Here is a 21,618-nt window from a genome sequence, read left to right on the forward strand (position 1 = left end):
GGCAATCCCCATTCCTCAGGATGTTTATCAGAGGTCCACAATTCACCCTTGCTAGGCAGAAGTAACTTTCAAAGAAGCAGCAGAAAGGATTTGATCCACAGCACTGCGTGGTCCCTCAGGACATTTTTGCTCAACCATGTGGCTGCACTGAACTGAACAGATCGTTAAGCATTCAGTTCTCTTCCGCGGGAGTTGGAAGAGGAGGACCTGATTTCTTCCCATCCTTGCATAATAACGTAGTAGATGAGAACATGCATTTATATGTTGTGTGGGACTGTCATCTTATATTCACCTTTACTTTCATGCTTTTTCACCTTTATTATCCTGGATTTTTGCATATTATCCGTATTGTTTTTGTTTTATTGAGTGGTTTAAAAGTAAAAGTTCGTATCCTCCTAGAGATAGTTATAATAGCTTGATAGGGAAGAAGGTGAAGAAAAGAGCAAGAGTAACTCTCCAGATATATTATCAGAAGTTTATGAATGACATTTTACCTAAATAGGACATAGAAAAAAATTTTTTTCTATAACATGATTTATTGTACAGCGTTTCTTGGTAGATAGATGTGTAGATAGATGTGTAGTTTGTGTGTGTGTGGATGTGTAGTTTGTGACAAAAATGTTTTACCTGGATCTGATTGCTTCTTTATTTTATATGCTTTGATCCTGTTTTATAATTTAAAGGATTTTTTTTTAAAGTTACCCACAATACCTTAAACTTCTCTGAGCGTCATTTTCAAAAGCAAATCTGAGCTTTAGGGATTGTAACATCATTGACATGTGTGCCACCTGGTGGCAGTTTCTTATAACAGCATTTGAATTTTTCTATAAAAATTCCGACTTTTTCTGTAGGAAAATAGAAAACCTTGTTATACCATTGTTTTGTAAAAAGGAAAAAAATCCATATTCTTCACTGTAGAATGAAGAAGCGATACTAAAATCTTTAAACTTCAACCTACTCTGTAACTGAGTCCTTGCCACATTTAAAAGTGCTTTATCATGCTTTATTGAATATTGTACATGAAATAAAAGGGTTATATAGAAAATAACTCAAAACTTCCTGAATTAATATAATGTTTTATATTCTGTTAACTGGTACTGAGTGACTCGGCCAAAACACTTTGGGGTCTTTAAAGGAAATAGAGAATAAATTTTGAACAAGCAGCAAAGCCTCCTGAGTTTGCAAATCAAAATGGGAGAATTTACTTTGCTTTTTTCTTGAGTAAAAACATACCAGCTTAAGTATTGTAATGATGCTTGATGGACTTTACTTCAAGATTAGAATATAAGAATTTCCTTTGGCAAAAAATCTTTTTTAAAAAATGAGGTGCCTGAGTGGCCCAGTGGGTTAATCCTCTGCCGTCAGCTCAGGTCATGATCTCAGGGTCCTGGGATCAAGGCCCGCATCAGCGGGGAGCCTGCTTCCCCCCTCTCTCTCTGCCTGCCTCTCTGCCTACTTGTGATCTCCCTCTCTCTGTCAAAAAAAAAAAAAAAATCTTAAAAAAAAAAAAAGAATTTCCTTTGGTGGGGCACCTGGGTGGCACCATGGGTTAAGCATCCAGCGCTTGGTCTTGGCTCAGGTGGTGATCTCAGGGTCCTGAGATCGAGCCTCAGGTACGACTCCATGCTCACCATGGGGTCTGCTTGAGATTTTCTTTCCCTCCCACTCATGCTCACTTGCTCTTTCTTTCTCCCTCAAATAAATAAATAAATCTTAAAAAAGAAAAAAGAATTTCCTTTGGATGTTTCTAATGAAAAATTATGGTTATATTTCTGGCATTTTGGATAGCAGCTTCTCCTAGGATAGATGATGAAGTCCCCCCTCCACTTCCTGAACGGACACCTGAGTCTTTTATTGTGCTGGAGGAAGCTGGTGAGTACCGTTCAGTTAGTGTAAAATAAAGTGGATTAACTAGAATACTTCTCAGGTCCTGTCAATGTTCTGCGTGCATTATTCTGTAAGATTTGCATTATTCTGTAAGAATTTCAACACTCCTGGGGCGCCTGGGTGGCTCAGTGGTTTAGGCCACTGCCTTCGGCTCAGGTCATGATCTCAGGGTCCTGGGATCGAGTCCCGCATCGGGCTCTCTGCTCGGCAGGGAGCCTGCTTCCCTCTCACTCTCTCTGCTTGCCTCTCTGCCTACTTGTGATCTCTCTCTGTCAAATAAATAAATAAAATCTTTAAAAAAAAAAAAAAGAATTTCAACACTCCTAAGACTTGGACCATATTTACTTTCAGGAGAATTCCCACTGAATGTTCCCAAATCCTTATCTTCAGCTGAGGAGGCAAAAGTTGGAACATCACTACAATGGAATAGAACATTTGAGTCAAGGACATCCGATGACACTGTGAGACTTAGACCAACTAAGGTCCATAACACTTTTTCTTTTCTTTTCTACTCATCTGGGTTCCACAGACCGAAATTATACTTCTTGTATTTTTAAAGCCTATCACTCAACAAATACTAAGCAGTGTTTATACTGCTTATATGTATACTCCTTATACTCATTTACACTCTTTATAAAATAATGTGCTAGAGGATATGGGGATAAGGCAATGGATAAGACACAAGTCTTGCCCTTATGAAACTTTCAAGTTGGAAGTGACTAAGGAAGGCATAGTGTAAGAGGAAATGTCTGAACTGGTTTCTGAAGTACAGTTAAGGCAAAAATAAATTTTTTATAAGGTCGTAGCCTGTTCATGTAGTCATTTGGTAGACTGTATCATGTTCTCTGATAATATGTTGTAGAGAACAATTTTTTGAAAGACAGATGTTAAAGTCCATGCCATTTAAGATAAACTTTTCAGGATAATGCTCCCCACTTTTGGAAGTAAAATTACACTTCAACAATCTGTTATATGTTTGTATATATTCTATGAACCAACTACCTTAAAATTTCAGAGATCAGAAAAGTAATTAACTAAACAAACATTTTAAAGTGACTACAACTGCAATGCTAGTAGGCAAATATTCTTTATCTTTTTGATTACACTTTTAATATTTTGTAGTTATTATAGTTAATAATATGCTCACATGTAATGGTCTTTATCTTAACAACTGCTAGAACCAAGAACAATCACTCCTTTTCCAGTGTTATGAAGTAATTTCAATTTCAAGAATTTACCTCCAGTTAAATTTTCTGGGAAATGTTCTGTAGGAAGGAAATAAATTAAAAAAGGATCACTTTAGGACCAATTGCCATGACATACAAAAATCACCATAACGTTATGGCAGAGGATATTTGCAAATGATATATTTGATCAGGGATTAATATCCAAAATATACAAAGAATTTATACAACTTATATAAAAAAAACCTACATAATCTGTTTTTAAAAATGGACAGAAGATATGAATAGACGTTTTTCCAAAGAAGAAATACAGATGACCAACAGACATGAAAATATGCCCATCACTAATCATCAGGGAAATGCAAATCAAAATCACAATGAGATATCATCTCACACCAGTTACAATGGTTAAAAAAAAAAAGAAACACAAGAAATAAGTGTTGGTGAGAATGCGGGGAAAAAGGAACCCTCATGCACTGTTGGTGGGTATGCAAACTGGTACAGCCACTATGGAAGATAATACGAAAGTTCCTCAAAAAGTTAAAAATAGGATTGCCATATGATCTAGTAATTCCACTACTGGATATTTACCCAAAGAAAACAAAAACACTAATTTGGAAAGATATATGCACCCCTGTGTTTACTGCAACATTATTTATAACAGCTAAGATATGGAAGCAGCCCAGGCGCCCATCCATAGATAATAAAGAAGATATGACATATATATGTATACACACATACACACATATACTACACACATACACATCATAGGATGTTACTCGGCCATAAAAAGAATGAGATCTTGCCATTTGTGACAACATGGATGGGCCTAGAGGGTATCATGTTAAGTGAAATAAGTCAAATGGAGAAAGACAAAACACCATATGATTTCACTTATATGTTGAATTTAAGAAACAAAACAAAGGAGCTAAGAAAAAAGAGACAAACAAAATACCAGGCTCATAATTACAGAGGACAAACTGATGGTTAGCAGAAGGAGGTGGGTGGGACATGGGTCAAATAGGTGAAGGGGATTAAGAGCACACTTATTGTGAACAGCACGGAGGAAGGTATAGAATTGTTGAATCATTACATTTGACACCCAAAACTAATGTAACAGTGTATGTTAATTACACTTGAAGTTTAAAAAAATATTTAAAAATTTAAAAATTCATAAGATTTCTTTGTATAAAAGGGAAAAATTAAATTTAGAGAGAGTAAAACACTATAAGAGTTCAGGATGCCTTTTCATAATTTAGTGTGCTTACAGGAAAAATAAGGTCAACATTTCATGACTGTCTCTATAAGAATATGAAATACACTTTCTAAAATACCTTATATTGCTTAGAGTTTCTAAATTTGTGTACCGATTCTTCTTTCACTTTTTCCTTCTTTCTTTCTTTTAGAGTGTAAAACTCCGGAGTCCCAAATCAGGTAAAAAAAAGAAAAAAACAATTCCCCCTGGCTTTAGATGACATTTAGCTCTAAGAATTTATACTCTAAGAATGACTCATTAAGTTTAGAGTAATTCACCTAAGGAGATGGCATGGTTCCCATAATAGCTCCACTATTTATTGTTTTTTTTCCTGATTTTCCCAGGCTAGGAGTTTTGCCTTGTCAAGGGCAAGGAAAACACAGGATTTTAGAATTCTACTCCCTGACATATAATCCTTAAAAACAATTTCAAGTAGAATTTTCTTAACATTTTGCAGCATTTTTATTTTATAGGTTTTACCATTGTTAGCAGTTTGATTCTTTAGATCTTTACTTGCTATTATTTCTCCAGTACTTTGTTGCTGTTCTTTTTTTAAAGATTTTATTTATTTATTCGAGAGAGAATGGGCGAGAGAGAGAGAGAGAGAGAGAGAAGAGAGAAGGAGCAGGGGGAGTAGCAAAAGGGAGGGAGAGGCAGACTCCCCACTGAGCAGGGAGCCCAACATGGGGCTTGATTCCTGGGACTCCGGGATCATGACCTGAGCTGAAGGCAGATGCTTAACTGACTGAGCCACTGAGGGGCCTTGAGTTTTGCTTGTTTTATACACCAAATAACGACATCTACGACTAATATTTATTGGACACATACAGGTATTTTACATACATTAAAGTAGGTGGTAGTTGCCCTTAACATAGTTATTCATATGAACATATTATTCAAATTACATAGGTAGTTTAACATAGCGGTTAATGAGCATGGGCTTTGGAGTCAGAAAGACTTTAAATCAAATCTTTAGCCTACCAGGAGTTATCAAAATGCATAACCTTGGTTAAATTATATACTTTCTCTATTGATTTTCTTCACTTATATTATGAGGATAATAGAACTTGTTTCTTAGAGGGTTTTTGTAAGGGTTGAGTGAGACAATGCATATAAAGCTTTTAACACAGCGATTGTCAAATAATAAGCTCTCATTAAATGTTACTTATTACCATTTTTATTAGATAATTATTAAATGAGCAATTCCTAAGTAAGTTCTATATGCTTTATACAGTGTTAGGATAGTCAGGATATACAAGAAAAGATACTTTTTAATGTTTATATTCAAATTAGGTAGGCAAAATTAATACTTACTTGGAACCATTAAATGATAATCCATGTGGACTGATTCTAATCACCAGGAGTCTGGAAAAAAAGGAAGTATCACTGGAGTGGTTAGGAAAGGCTTCACTGAGTAGAGGAAAGAAATTTAAGAATATGGGTAAACAGAGAAAAAAAGAGTGAATTCCAGGAGCTGGAATCAGGGTAGCATTGACTTAAAAGGTAGAAATAAGCACGATGAGTATAGAGAAATGGTGAGTAGGTTAATTTAGTTGCAATAGAGAATCTATTCTGGGAACTACGGAAAATAAATTTGGATGAAATGTGGAAAGATTCTGAAGGATTTTAAAGTTAGGCAGATAAAATATCCAGGTCAAGGAAATCTATATATAGAGAAAGCAGATTCGTGGTTGCCAATCTAATCTGCGGGGAATGGGAAATTACTGCTAAGTGGATATAGAGTTTCTTTTTAGGGTGATGAACATGTTTTCGAAATAGTGGTGATGGTTGTACAACACTGTAAATGTACTGTCATTAATTGTAAATTTTATTATGTGTATTCTATCTACATACACAGAGCTAGGCAGAAGAATTTAGATTTAACGCAATAAGTAATAAGCATTGTAGGTTCATCACGGGAGAAATAAAGATGAAAGTCGTATTTTAGGTGGTTCAGTCGTTAAGTGTCTGCCTTTGGCTCAGGTCATGATCCCAGGGGCCTGGGATAGAGCCCGGAATCGAGCCCAGAATCGGGCTCCCTGCTCAGCGGGAAGCCTGCTTCTCCCTCTCCCACTGCCTCTTCTTGTGTTCCCTCTTTCGCTGTCTCTCTGTCAAATAAATAAAATCTTTTTAAAAAAGAAAAGAAAGTGGTATTTTAGGAAGATATTTGGCAGGATATCATTCACTGCAAGTTAGCTTTAGTTCTCAGTGTACTTTCTAACAGCATACTGGAAGATGATAAGCAACTTCACAGTAGTTATCAAATATTTATTCAGTGCCTACTATATGCCAGTTATGATATTAGGTGCTAGAAATAAGGATTGTACTTTACTTTTGCATATCACCTGGTGTATAAGAAAGAAACAACAAAAGAACTTGCTTTAGAGACAAATCCCAAGGCCTAAAGAACCCAAGACCAAAGACAGGTGAAACTCTAGCTCTGAGCCACATTTTCAGTTTTAAAAGACATTAATATGGTATGTAATTATACTCAGCACCGTATAATGAGATTATCATACACTCTTTGTATCTTTAGGACTTATATTGTGGGAAAATAGCTCTATTATTTAAAATTCTTTATATCATGGAAAATTCCAAACACATTTTAAGCCTACCATAGCAGCATTATCACGCCAATGGAATTAACAATAATCCCTTAATATGATTTTATATAATTTTCTCAAATTGCCTCAAAAATATCTTTTTACAGTTGGTTTATATGCATCTGGGTTCAAAGTCTACACATTGCATTTGGTTTATATATTTGTTAAGTCTTTTAAAATTTGTAAGTTTTCCCTCCTTTTTATTATCTCATGCCATTATTTGTAGAAGAGTGTGGATCATTCACAGTCCTAAAGACTGTGAATATTCTGAATTTTTGTTGTTTATATTCTCATGGTTTTATTTATTAACATGTTATGCTATACCCAGGATTCTATGTAAAATGGTGGTTAGATCTAGAAGCTTGATTAATTTCAAGTTCAGTTTCTTTGGAAAACTACTTTTCTAAGGGAGTACAAGTTTTTGATGCATCATAGGTTCATTGGCTAAAAAGCTAGAACAAAATTCTTTTTTTTTTAAGATTTTATTTATTTATTTGTCAGAGAGAGAGAGAGCGAGCACAGGCAGACAGAGTGGCAGGCAGAGGCAGAGGGAGAAGCAGGCTTCCTGCTGAGCAAGGAGCCCGATGTGGGGTTCAATCCCAGGATACTGGGATCATGACCTGAGCCGAAGGCAGCCGCTTAACCAACTGAGCCACCCAGGCGTCCCTAGAACAACAAAATTCTTGTGGCTCCAGCTGTTGTTCAGATTATTTTTTATGTGCTTATCATAGGTTAATATTGAAAAGTTGGAAACATTATACAACACCAAAAAGGAGTTTTGACTTCTAACATTTTTTTTAAAGATTTTATTTATTTATTTGACAGAGAGATCACAAGTAGGCATAGAGGCAGGCAGAGAGAGAGGGGGAAGCAGGCTTCCTGCTGAGCAGAAAGCCCGATGCGGGACTCGATCCCAGGACCCTGAGATCATGACCTGAGCCGAAGGCAGCGGCTTAACCCACTGAGCCACCCAGGCGCCCCTTGACTTCTAACATTTAATTGATGGATTTTTGTTTTGTTTTCTTTTGTTGTCTACTCTTCTTATCACAGATCTACATGAAGATCGTTCTTCTCCCCCACCACCTCCACTCCCAGAAAGAACCCTGGAGTCCTTCATTCTTGCTGATGAAGATTGTAAGTGACTAGTATATTCCTCTCAAAAAAGCTATAAAAATGAGACTGCTAAAAGATTAACAATAATGTAGGACCTAAATGGTAAAGGTATAAAGAATGATTAAACAAGATAAAAATAATACATTAAAAAGCCCATAATGTATTATAAAAATAATGCATAAAAAAGCCAAGCTAAGAAGTACTGAATATATACTACATATATCCCAAAGGCTTAAAAAGCTATGCATCAAAACATTTTTTTAAAGGTATTCAAGCTCAGCCTGTAAAGACTTATTCTACTAGCTGTCCTAATACCATGGAAAATTCAACATCTTCAAAACAGACATTGAAGACTCCAGGAAAAGGTTTCACAAGGACTAAGGTAAAAAAGATGGGAGTCTTAAGAAACATGCCAGAGTCTTTTCATTTCTGAAGGTGTTCATACCCTTCACCCCTTCCCTGTTGCCAGAATCAAGATGGAAATTAGATTATTTATAAGAACAGCTGATTGGGAACAAGACTGTTAATCACTAGGGCAACTGATTAAATAAGTCATAAATCATAGCATATGCATATAATGAAATACTATATCATTTAAAAAGGAATGAGGATGCTTTCAGTGTACTTATTTATAATTTATTAACTTTTCCGTAAGTGGTAGAAAATATGATCTATATTTGTATTGTACATTATAAGTGACTCTGGAAGGATACATAAGAAATGAACAATAATGGTTATCTGTGGAGGAAGGGTCAGAAACTGGATAGTGGAGAACAAAGATGGGAGCATTTTGACTATAATATTTTGAATTATAAATTAATGATTTATTTTTTAAAACTTAAATAAAAAATTTCCCTCCAAAAAGAATTTATTAAATATTTATTATATAGAAAACTACACTTCTGTTAGTTGTTAGAAGATAGAAACGTCCTAAAGGATATCTATGTGTCCTTGAAAAGAGAACAGTTAATCCATTGGAATACAATGCCTATATGAGAAACAACGTGAAGATATCAAAAAGAACAAAATACCATGAAACAGATTAAAAACATACATGCCGAGGTTTGTGAAGAAAAGAAATATGGGTCGGTTCCTGGAAGAGATAAGTTAGGGACTTCACTGTAAAGGAGGCAGAGTGGTTTTGCTGAACTTTAGAAGGAGAGGGAAGTAGCATAGTAACAATATGGAGTGGACCTTAGTAAATTTAGTTCAGAGTATGATTTTTAGAAGTTCTTGATTAGAATGGGAATGGCTGGGTATCACAGCTATCTTCGGAAGCCATTGTGGTTTCTAGAATGGTCCTAATAAAGAAGAAAAGTAGGAACTCCTTTTTTCTCTGATATTCTGATAGCACTCCTATCTAAATACATATGTATAAATACGTAGAATGATTCTTATGTTGATGGGAAAAAAATAGCAAGATAAAATCTAGTGGAGACTTTGCACTGAATTAAAATAGCAAGATGGAAAAATAATTTTGTGCATTTGATGGCTATTTTTAGGGAAATTAATCCTTTCAACTGAAATCTGTATTTCTACTTGATGAAAGTATTTTGGATTTCATATGAAAGTAAGAAAAAACTAACATTTTCCTTTTCATTTTTGTAGAGTTTGAAAATTTTGAGAAATGTGAAAAAGAGTAAGTTTCTTTTTACTTGTTTTTTTAGAATACATATACACTTCCACAATTATGTAATTTTTCCTTATATAACCACTCTGTGAAAACATTAACAATATACTCCTATACAGAGCCTTGTTAGGGCCCTCTGTGTCGGCAGGATCACTCCTGGGCCTTATAGCATGTGACGATCCACAGTGCTAATATTGGAAGCGAGTAAAGGGAAGGGGAGTTTGTGTTTAACAGACAGGAATAATATGATGTGTGCCACTTTCCACCCATCCTGAGATGCTGTCATACAAGTGTGTTATTTAAAATTCCTAGCAGTCTAACCTTGGATGTATTTTCTTTGAAAATAGTCACAGCAAAGCATATTGTGAAACAAATGTTTTTATTTAATGAAAGCAGCAAAATATTGACACGTTTCCATTTTTGCCAAGTATTATTAGTAATAAAAGTCTGTTGCTTATTATTTTCCCTATATTATAATGAAAACAAAACCAAAAGACTCCTGAAAATGTGGGAAATTGATTATCTCAGAAATCCTTATTTATAACCACAAAGTATATAAAAAAATGTGATGTACTTTTTTTTTAAAAGATTTTATTTATTTGACAGAGAAAGAGTAGGCAGAGAGGCAGTCAGAGAGAGAGGAGGAAGCAGGCTCCCTGCTGAGCAGAGAGTCCAGTGTGGGGCTCGATCCCAGAACCCTGGGATCATGACCTGAGCCAAAGGCAGAGGCTTTAATCCACTGAGCCACCCAGGCGCCCCAGTGATACACTTTTTATGAATTTGATCCACTTGGTTAATCACCAAGGACCAAACAGCTATTTGGCATTATACTAGTGTTATAGGAAGGGACAAAGAGTGCTGAGAAAACATAATTTATGGTATTGTCTATATAAGAAGGTTTATAGCTGAATCTTACCTGTTTGTGCTAAGTTTTCTCTTCACTATCCCGTCAATAAACTTCTGCTAGCTTGCCTTCATTGACATTATATCTGATCTTAGAAGTGAATGGATTTCTCACCTATGATCATAAAGTATGATTGGAAAATATACTCTTTCCTCCAAAGTGAGTCAAAAGGGAATTTAAACATTTAAGAGAAAACTGTAGTATAAAACAGGGGAAATAAAACAGCCTGAAGCAAAGAAGTGACTGACTTGAATAGCTAGCCAGCTTGGGTTGAACAGCCTAGCTTATGAAACACCATTTTCTTTCTCTTAAAAAAAAAGAGAGAGAGAGAGAGAGAGAGAGACTGACTTTTTTTTTTTTTTTTTTTTTTTTTTGGTATAGCCCCAACCCTATCTTGGGGATATAAAGACACAGAAATTTCAGGTAAATTTAGGTTGGCACAGATTCAGTATGTGGGACTCTCAGAAATTCTGAGTCTTATTTCTAAATAAGACCTCCCAGGTCATTCTCTAGATCTAAGCTAATTTCAATTTCTCAGTTGCCTTTATCCTCCGGTCTTTTGTCCTTAAATGAAGAGTAATATCTGGCCCTCAAAATATCCTGAAGCTAAAAAAAAAAATATCCTGAAGCTTTAGATTTATCTGTCTGTACTTGGGTATGTCTCCTCTTACCCTTCCGGATGGTTCATGATTCCTGAAGTCCAGATGTTCTCCCTTCAGCCTGGATCTCTAACTTGTCTAGTTGAAGCTGGTCTTACTTTTAATAAAATGAGTGTTCTTGATCTGTTGTTTTAAGCTTGCATTTAAGCATAGTGTTAGTCATTCACTGAATATTCATTGAGTGCCTACTGTGCGTCCAGCATTTTGTAAGGCACTGGGTATATGATGGGAAACACAACAGGTATTGGGCTATGCCTTTGTGGAACTTAGGTCTAGTGAGAGATTCAGATAGTAAACAATTCACAGATATGTACATACTAACACACGGTGATAAATGTTGTGTAGGAAACCAAGAGGGTAAGTATGAGAGAAAATAACAAAGGGATTTATTTTATTTTATTATTATTTTTTTAATTAAAAACTTTTTTTCAAGATTTTATTTGGCAGAGAGAGAGCACGCACACACAAGCAGGCAGAGTAGCAGGTAGAGGCAGAGAGAGAAGCAGGGTCCCCACTGAGCAAGGAGCACAATGCGGGACTCAATTCCAGGACCCTAGGATCATGACCTGAGCCAAAGGCAGCGGCCTAACCCACTGAACCACCCAGGCGTCCCCAAAGGGATTTACTTTAGAAAGAGTGTTCTAGGAGGCCCTTTCTGAGTGATCATTAAACCTGAAACCTGAAGGAGTAGCCAGCCAGGAGAAAAGTAGGGAGAGGAGGCCTCCAGATAGAGGGAACAGCATATGCAAACCCTCTGAGGTAGGAGTGTGTTGTAGGAACAAAGAGGAAGCCATCATAGCTGCGTGGTATCAAGAGGGCAGAGCAGTAAAGTGTGGCTGACAAGATGGTGGAAGTGGGGGAGAAGGTAGTTAAATCTTTACAGGTCATACTAAGTAGTTTAGAGTTTCTTCTAAGTGTAATAGGAAGTCATTGAAGAGCTTTAGGCAGAGATGGTACATGATCTGTTTTTTTTTTTGTTTTGTTTTGTGTGTTTTTTAAAGATTTTATTTGACAGAGAGAAATCACGGCAGAGAGGCAGGCAGAAGGAGAGAGGGAAGCAGGCTCCCCACAGAGCAGAGAGCCCGAAATGGGGCTCGATCCCAGGACCCTGGGATCATGACCTGAGCTGAAGACAGAGGCTTTAACCCACTGAGCCACCCAGGCATCCCACATGATCTGTTTTTTAAAAAGATCCCGCTATCTGCTGTGTGTGAATTATAGGGTGGCAAGAATTGAAGATATCAACCATGGTCCCTGATGCCTACTTTTGGTGGGAAACACTACTCAGGTATCCTTCGGTTGCAAGTGATAGAAAAATCAATGTAAGCTAGCTTAAGCATAAAAGGGGGATTCATTGGCCTGTAACCAAGAGTTCAAATGATATAATCAGGACCTAATCTCATTCTATATCTCCAGCTTTGTTTTACTCTGTGTTTGCTCATTCATGAGGAGGCTTTTACCATGTGGTTTCAGGCTTGTGATGGAAAAAATAAGCTCTTTCCTGGTTGCTCAAGCAACAGTCTGATGACTAGGGCTGATTGGGCCTGATTGTCTTGGTTTGATTCATTTGCCCCTCCTTGAACCAATTAATTGCCAGTATATTCTGATTAAGCAGAGCAGTGTTGTACTGTCATACTGTTGACTATTACTAAAATATTTAACAGTTGTTATACATGGACACTGACCAATAAGAAATGAGGTCAGACCTAAATGCCTGTTTTGATTATGGCAATGCACCAACTGAAAACTAGCCCTATAGGTCAGTTCCTTGATCTAAGAGTAGAATCAACTTCACCAGACATATGGGAGATGAAAATTGGGGAGGGGTGGTTTCCTAAAGGAAAACTCAAGTTCTGTTATCAGGAGGAGGAGGAATTAATGCTGGGCAGGCAGCTTAAAAATATCTGTGACATAATATAGTTCTACTGGAGCTGCCATAGGAAAAAACCCAAGATATTTCATTAAGTGAGAAAAGCGAATTGTAGGATAATCAGTCTAATTTATATAATAACTTAACAAAACTAGGTACTTGCAAGTATATTAAGTTCAACCATATGGCACTGCCATTTTGAAAAAAGAAACAAAAAAAGCAAAGCAAACTGTGACAAGCCAATATGCAAAATAGCTCTTCCCTCTGATATATTTGCAGATTCTTTGTCCCCTGTGATAAAAGAACAACAATGACAAAAATAGAAAAACCCACAACATTCCCTTTTGGCACAACTGTTTTCTTTCTGAAGGATGTATACTATACTGTCAGCTCACCTACAGTTTAGTGATGATTTTGATATGTCCTGAATTTCTCACCTTCACTCACTTCTTATTCATGTCTCTATCCTGAGTGCCTAGCCCAAGGCTTGGCACATAATAGGCATTTAATAAATACGTATTTTAATTGAATCTGATTGAAATTCAGTATGTACTCTAGTGATTCATATTCAAGTACCTCCATGGAGAGGGTTTTTTTTCTTGAATCCTAGCATTAGGCACGTGTTTACAAACACAGATGCAGTCCTCACACTGCACACTCAAAATGCTGAAAGCCAAAAAAAGGCGACTCTTTAATAATTTCTCCCTAATCATATGTTCTTTTTACACGAAGTCTTATAGAAGGTTTATATAAACCTGAAATCATCTTTTTTCACTGCTAAGTAGTGCATGCACAAAATATTATGTTTTCACTGGATTGTTTTAAAAATTGGACAGTTACTTTTACATGAATATCTTAAGGTGCTGGGAAGAGAAACATTTTTAAACCGGCCTGTAAGTAGCTAAAATAGCAAAACAAAGCAATATAATAATGCTTTTGGGAGATTCTGGGCCTAACTAGAATCATCTATAATGTGAAAAATATAGGCTGGAAAGTGAAGAAAGATATTTAGGAGTAAAGGATACTGCAAGAAAAACCGTAGGTGTGCCGTGGATGAGTTAATGTCCAAAACAAATTATTTAAAACATGTTAAGAGTGATCAGAGTGCAGTGGCTCCTGGGTGGCTCAGTTGGTAAGGCATCTTCTTGATTTTGACTCAGGTCATGGTCTTAGGACTGTGGGATCCATTGTGGAGCTTGCTTGGGATTTTTCTCTTTCCCTCTGCCCCTCCTCCCTCCACCACTCCCCTGCATAGGCTTGTTCTTTCTCTCTCTCTCCTCTCTCTCAAAAACAAAACAAAACAAAAAAAGTGATCAGAGTGTGAAGTAAAATGAAATAAAAAACCACAATGTGAATCCCCCAAGAAGCTGACTCAAAATGTAATGGATGTTATTTCTGAATACTATGGTGATTTCTCTTTAGTGTTGGGCTTTACTAGACAATCTGTTTCCAAGGGGGGGGGAACCCTTAAAAAAATACCCACACGAAAATGAGATTATAGTGTTAACCCATTTGTAAGCATCTATATTTTGATACATTATATAGTAATATGTTTATTTGGGAGTATTACTTTGGAGGAAAGTTTAATTTCAAAACTATGTGGTCTGATAAACAGTAATTGGAGTCTGCCTTCATTTTTTCCCTTACATTTTTTGCTTTTGATTCTAGGTATCTGTAATTCTTCCCCACCAAACAAGCCTGCAGACTCTGTTCAGTCAAATTGCTCCAGCTCCTTTCTGAATTTTGGTATGTGTGTTATTTTTCAACAGAGTTAAAAAAAATGTTTATCTTATAGTGTGTTACAACTTTAAGTATGATTCAAGGTTGATATATAGGTCCTTATATTTATATCCTTTCCATGCAATTTATTCATTTTTGACCTTAGTTACCTTTTAACAACTTACCTAGGACTGAAATGTCTAGCATAGCAGAAAATGAAGCTAAGTAATGAAATAACTCTGTTGGCATGTAGTAAATGAATGTTACTAGCCAAAGCCAAATGAAATTCTGAGATGCTATGATACTCCAGTTCATATCTAACCAAAGTTATAAAAAAATACACAAGTATGATAATAACAACAGTTGCTCCCTCTTATATTGCTTATTCCACCTAGGAGCTGAAGCATAATTCTGATAGTTTAAAGGAATTGTTCACCCCACTGCCCCTAATATTAACATAAAATAATTTTATATTATTTTAGTCATCCTATTATTCTATGTGACATAAATTCATGATACTCTTTAATAGTATCACATATACTACAAATTTTTATATGAGGTATAGTAATTAATGTAGGCTATTATTATTAAAATTATTACTAAAAAAGCAGAACCCATGAAATGGTCTGGGAGCCCCCTAAGGTTCCCTAGGACAAGACTTTGAGGGCGGTTGCTCTGTGAGCTTGTCCTTGTTCATATGGTTAGAGTTGGGTTGCTGCCACATCCAGATTGCATGTGGCAAGATGAGAGGAAAATGTGTAAACGTGTAAAGGTGCGGCCTCCTCTTCTGGTCTTAAGGAACTGGCCTGGAAGTGGCAATATCATGTCATCTCACATTCCCTTGAAGAGAATTTGGACATGTGCTACATCTAAATTGCAAGAGTGACTGGGAAATGTGATAATGCTGGGGAGACAGTTGCTGAGATACAATTCTATTCCGGAAGAACCAAGGAAAGATTTTGGTGGAAAGGTAGCAATCTCTGCCACACCTGGGTTATGGTCTCTATTCATTCCACCTTGGCCCAATATTTAACTAGAATCTCGGGATGTTTCTTGGGCTGTAAAATGTTACCTGGATTACATTAACTCTAAGGTTTAAAATGTTAGGGGAAAAAAGTTATGATTCTTATGAAATTATTTAGCTAAAAAATTCATAGATTTTCATATAAGTTATGAAAAAAGCACCAAACTTTGCCTGGAACACAAATGTTCCCTTGCTTCTTTTCTCTTAATCCATGATACCACTTGAGTAATTCATGACCCATCTAACTTTACAGCAGTCTGTGATCTAGTATGAAGATAAAATATTAGAGAGCTTCCTCCATATTATTTCTTCTCAAATATGCTTAGATTTGAATATTTACTTAATTAAAAACACAACTCTTTCATTGGGTCTTTTTAAGAAAGGAAGCAACAGAAATTGCAGTAATATTTTACTTAAAAATGTATCTAAATGTGAATTTTAAAATTTTGTGATTTATAAACTTTTTTTTTCCTGAATTGGCCTACATGCAAAAACAGATAGCTCACTATTATTCTAAACTATTCAGAAATGATCAGTGAAAATGACTGAATGTGGATATCCCTTAAATTTCAGATACTTAGTACTTGTATATTATGTTCTTACTTCTATTCTCAGTCTACTCGGGTTATAGTCAAGCTATCTAGACTGAATAGATGAGTTTGACACTATGTGTATGAAACTATTTAACCTGAAATATTTTTCCTTCTGTTTTCTTTTTTTCTCACTCAAAGAAGTAAAATGTACATGAGCGTGGCTGTGTGCTTCTCCCCCCAATTTTTTTTAATCATCACTATTATTAATTTTTTTCCTGGTATTTAAGTTTTTATTTAAATTTTGGTTAATTAACATACAGTGTAATTTTAGTTTCAGATGGAGAATTTAGTGGTTCTATTATTAAATTTAATATTAGTAGGGTTCTTGTTTTTATATTCTTTTCTTCTATACTCTCCTTTTCTTCTAGTTCTGGTATAATGTTTTTGTGGTTCTGATTGGAGCAACACTTAAGCAGCTACAATGAGCCAGACATTGTGCTGGATGCTTTAACAAATATCTCATCTGATCTTTTCATCAGTTCTGTTCAAAGCTTTCATTGTTCAATTTGAGCACCTAAAGTTGCTGTGTCAGAGTACCTTGAAAATATACCATCATCAAAGAAAAGTCCTCTGTTGAAGTGATAAAGAGATAATGTTATCAACCTGCAAATCTTTTTGAAAGGACCCAGAAATAGTTTTCATTTGTTGTGCAAAGTTTCCTTCTTTTCCTCCTTTTGGGGGGGGGGGGCAGGGGGGAGTATTCAGGAGACAGAAAAGTAAAAGTAATTACTTAGTTTTTCAGGACAATACTTAAAAAACCAAACAATTCAGTTTAAAAAAATGGGCAAAGGATTTGAATAGACATTTTTCTGAAAAGGACATATGCACGGCCAACAGGTAAGTGAAAAGATGCTTGATATCACTAATCATCAGGGAAATGCAAATCAAAACCACTCCTGTCAGAATGGCCATTATCAAAAAGACAACAGACAAGTATTAGCTAGGCTGTGGAGAAAGGAGAACTCCTGTAAAACACTGGTATGAATGTAAATTGGTATAGCCATTATGGAAAACAGAAGTTCCTGAAAACACGAAAAATAGAACTATCATATGATCCAGCAATCCTACTTCTGGGTATATAGCTAAAGGAAACTCAGAAGAGATATCTGCACCCAATGTTCATTGCACTGTTACTTAAAATAGACAAGACATGGAAACAACTAAGTCTCCACCTGACAGCTCAATGAAGAAAATATGTATATATACATTGTGTGTGTGTGTGTGTGAATATTATTCCATCTTAAAAAAGAAGGAAATTCTGTTGTTTGAGACAACATGGATGAATTATGTGGGCATTACACTGAGATAAGTCAGCTAGAGAAAGACAAATACTGTATGTTTTCAGTTATATGTAGAATCTAACAAAGCCAAACTCACAGAAATATAGAGTAGAATGGTGGCTGCCAGTGGCTATGGAGGGATGTTGGTCAAAGAGTGCAAACTTCCAGCTGTAAGATGAGTAAGTTCTGGGGGTCTAATGTACAGCATGATAATTATAACAGTACTGTATTATATACTTGAAAGTTTAGAGTAAATCATAAATGTCATCACCACAAAAGAATGGTAATCTTATGAGGGGATGGAGGTGTTATTTAGTCTTAATGTGGTAATCATTTCATAATATACATGTGTATCAAATCATCATGTTGTATACATTAAACTTACATAGTTTATAGGTCAATAATATGTCAGTAAAACTGGGAAAAAAAGGATATTACAGGTGACCCTTGAACAATGTGGGGCACAGGGATGCCCCCCCCGCCCCCTATGTTGTTGACAATCCGCAAAAACTTAGAATCTCCCAGAACTTAACTCCTAATAGCATGCTGTTGATCAGAAGTCTTATGCACAACATAAACAGTCGATTAACACATATTTTGTTTGCTATATATATATGTGTTCTATATATGCTAAAGAAATATATATATGCTAAAGAAAATGCTGTTCAAGGGTCAACTGTATCTGCTGAATTACCAAAGGTTGTTATAACCGGGGTTCTTCATCTAATTATTACCATTATAAAATTTGTAAGTGTTCTACAAAATTAAAATGTTATTAATATTCTGCCAACATTTAAGCATTAAGTACTATGTCTTTACAATCTATTACTAAAATAATCAAAGGTGTTGCCTAACTTTTTGAAAAAAAGTCCATGTACTTGCATATGTTATAATACGCTCTAAAATCTAAGTATTTATTTCTATACAAAAAAATTTTAATTTTATTTCTATCCTCAGGTTTTGCAAATCGTTTTTCAAAACCCAAAGGACCAAGAAAACCACCACCAACTTGGAATATTTAACTTTCGAATATAGGCTGCAGGTGCATCTGCAAATAAGAGTACTAAAATACTATTAGCTAAAACAAGGTTTCCATATTCATTTCAACAATGAAGATACTGTAATGTGTTAATAGCAATATTAGAAAAGAGTATTCAAATAAGTGCCAGAAACTTTACATTTTCATCTCATATTGGGCTGGAAACTGGAAATAAATTTGTCACTTGAGCTTATGTAGAGAACACTGTATGAGACACAGTTTTCGAATGGACTTATTTTTCATTTTGGAAGTTATTTTTATTCTACTTTTCTACACAAATATAAGCCTCAAAATATTTTTTTTATAAACTTAAAAATGTTTTTAAGAATTGGATCTCAACTGAATGTTTACATTGCCAAAATTACTACAGAAAGTGTTTCACAAAATCTGACCTGTGCTTGTGACTATGACTATTCCCTGGGAATTATTTTTGCCTAAATGGAGTACACCTTGCACATCTTCCCAAAGGTGGAAAACTAGAGAACTAGAGTAATAAAAAAGGAGTTATGTTTAAGAGAATAAAATATGTAAATAAAATCATTCCTGTATTTGGATGTATCTACTAACAAGATGTTCAACTACATTTCTGATAAGTTTTAACCAAAGTTATTCAGTTACCAAGTCTAGAAGAATAATCAGCAAAATAGCTATCTTTTGGTACCATTTTTCATTTCAAAGGTCCTACATAAATATATGCAACTTATATCCAACCAGTCAGAGGTTTAAACAATTTCCTCTATGAATGTGGATCTGCCTTATTTTCAGAAAATCTGAGTCTTCAAATCTGATTTTATGTAACAAATAAGTTAGTGGGTAATTATTGTGACAGAGGATTCTGGAGTTCTCCTAATGACTTTTTTAACTTAGAAGTTTCTTTTTAACTTTTAGAAACATGAAATACTTACACAGCATTTGTTCTTCAGTACCTTAGGAAGCCTAATGATAGGGCTAATTGGATGATATGTTAACCTATTTATTGTAGTACAATGTACACAATAGGTGCTGAATAAACTTTGTTTTAAAAACTAACTTCAGTGTTCATTTAGCTGAATATTTCTCCAGGCACTAGTGGTGTTCCTGAGTACTTCATTGTAATCAGTTACTCCCAGAGATCCTCATCAAGGACCAAATATGTGAACAGAATCTTAGGTAAAATCTAAAATCTTGACGATGGAATTGTGAATGAATTTCCGGGCAGCAACCTTGGTGAACAGTGACGATTTTTGGAATGTTTTGTGGTAGACACACTTCTCAAATTCATGCAACCCTATACTTGCGACTTGGAGGAGGGGGGGGGGGCGGAGGGGACTTGTTTTTTAAAAGTTTAAAAACAAGGTTTTCCGTCTAGAATTTTTGCGTCACCGTGGGGACGGATTCGACATAAATGACGGCCGCTACTTCTCCAGGCTCGAAAGTGAGGTGCGGCGCCGCTCACCAGGCGTCCAGGCAGTTCTTGCACCTGCCTTGCCAGCCTGGAGCTGTAAACATAGCAGTCCCCACGAAGAGGTTAAAACATGTCTTCACTGCGGCCCCGTTCGATTCTAAACCCAAATCGCCCTCATTTTACGTATGATCAAGTTCCCCTTTCCTCTTCGGTACATCGCATGTCCAAAGATAAAAGGCCGCAGATTCTTCTACCTCACAAAGGTTATGAGAGGACCACGAAATTTAAAAGTACCTATGGAGACCACCGACTCCGTATAAAATGACGAAGCTGCACACCGACACGATAATGGGAACGCGCCAGCGGACTCTGAAAACCACTAACATTGTTCCGGCCGTTAAGGCGGTTGGCGGCAATTCTCCGCCCAGCGGCGGTTGCGTCGCCGCCCGAAGCGTGACTCGGCGCACGGTTTCTTTCCGCTCCTCCACTCCCAGAGTTAGGGACGCGGCGGGGACCCGGGGGAACTACCGCTCCCATGAGGCTCTGCGCCGCCCAGGGTGTTTTACAATAGAGCTCGCTCGGAGAGGCCTGCGGAGAAGCTCAGGGAACTGCCGCTTCCGGCATGTTCAGCTCGGGAGGAAGAACCGCCGAGAAGTGGAGGGCGGGGGGGAGACTCCAATGCCCAGCGGGCCGTGCGCGGGCGGCGCTTGCGCGAAACGCGGACGGGGGGGCGGTCGGGCCATTTAAATGTGTGTTTGTGGGTGAAATGGCTGCGCAGGTCGGAGCAGTGCGCGTAGTACGGGCGGTGGCGGCGCAGGAGGAGCCGGACAAAGAAGGGAAGGAAAAACCCCATGCTGGGGTCTCGCCGCGGGGAGTGAAGCGGCAGCGCCGAGCGAGCAGTGGGGGGTCTCAGGAGAAGCGGGGGCGGCCGAGCCAGGACCCCCCTCTCGCTCCCCCTCACCGGCGGCGTCGCAGCCGCCAACATCCCGGGCCGCTGCCGCCAACGAATGCAGCCCCAACCGTCCCAGGCCCTGTTGAGCCTCTGCTCCTGCCGCCTCCGCCGCCACCTTCGCTGGCACCCGCCGCGCCCGCTGTCGCTGCCCCGCTCCCGGCCCCAGGCACCTCGGCCCTCTTCACCTTCTCTCCCTTGACGGTGAGCGCGGCCGGGCCCAAGCATAAGGGCCACAAGGAGCGGCACAAGCACCATCACCACCGCGGCTCCGATGGTGACCCCAGCTCCTGCGTTCCTGGCGATCTCAAGCACAAGGACAAGCAGGAAAACGGCGAGAGGACTGGAGGGGTGCCTCTGACCAAGGCCCCCAAGAGAGGTGAGAGCAGGCGAACTGCCCCGAGCTTGGGCTTTAGGTCTCTCTCAATTCTGATATCCCGCCCCTTTAGCACTGAAAGACGCCAAACCCCTACTTACCTCCTGCTGCTCTACTCCATTAAGCCCACTGGGGTGGACTCTGGATTT

The 21,618-nt window shown here is 37.4% G+C and overlaps 2 protein-coding genes across 10 annotated transcripts in view; both read left to right on the top strand.

The window, feature by feature from the left end:
- Nucleotides 1-19,791, top strand: part of PTPN22 (protein tyrosine phosphatase non-receptor type 22) — a 57,929-nt gene extending 38,138 nt beyond the window's left edge. For 6 of the 9 annotated variants that reach the window (XM_046004305.1, XM_046004315.1, XM_046004262.1 and 3 more), the window contains 8 exons: nt 1,789-1,872; nt 2,239-2,369; nt 4,478-4,505; nt 7,980-8,063; nt 8,309-8,424; nt 9,651-9,681; nt 14,774-14,851; nt 18,679-19,791. In XM_046004305.1, coding sequence (XP_045860261.1) covers nt 1,789-1,872; nt 2,239-2,369; nt 4,478-4,505; nt 7,980-8,063; nt 8,309-8,424; nt 9,651-9,681; nt 14,774-14,851; nt 18,679-18,743 — 617 coding nt within the window. In that variant the 3' untranslated portion in view covers nt 18,744-19,791. Of the gene's footprint in view, nt 1-1,788; nt 1,873-2,238; nt 2,370-4,477; nt 4,506-7,979; nt 8,064-8,308; nt 8,425-9,650; nt 9,682-14,773; nt 17,279-18,678 lie in introns of all 9 variants that reach the window. The other 3 variants (XR_006818257.1, XM_046004291.1, XM_046004281.1) reach the window with 3 other exon arrangements.
- A 936-nt stretch (nt 19,792-20,727) lies between these two features.
- RSBN1 (round spermatid basic protein 1) overlaps nt 20,728-21,618 on the top strand; it is a 44,596-nt gene continuing 43,705 nt past the window's right edge. Inside the window, exon 1 of the mRNA XM_046004346.1 lies at nt 20,728-21,472. Within this exon, the coding sequence (XP_045860302.1) occupies nt 20,767-21,472 (706 nt within the window). The 5' untranslated portion in view covers nt 20,728-20,766. The remainder of the gene's footprint in view (nt 21,473-21,618) is intronic.

Source organism: Meles meles, chromosome 1, assembly GCF_922984935.1.
Source record: "Meles meles chromosome 1, mMelMel3.1 paternal haplotype, whole genome shotgun sequence".
Classification (NCBI taxonomy): Eukaryota; Metazoa; Chordata; class Mammalia; order Carnivora; family Mustelidae; genus Meles; species Meles meles.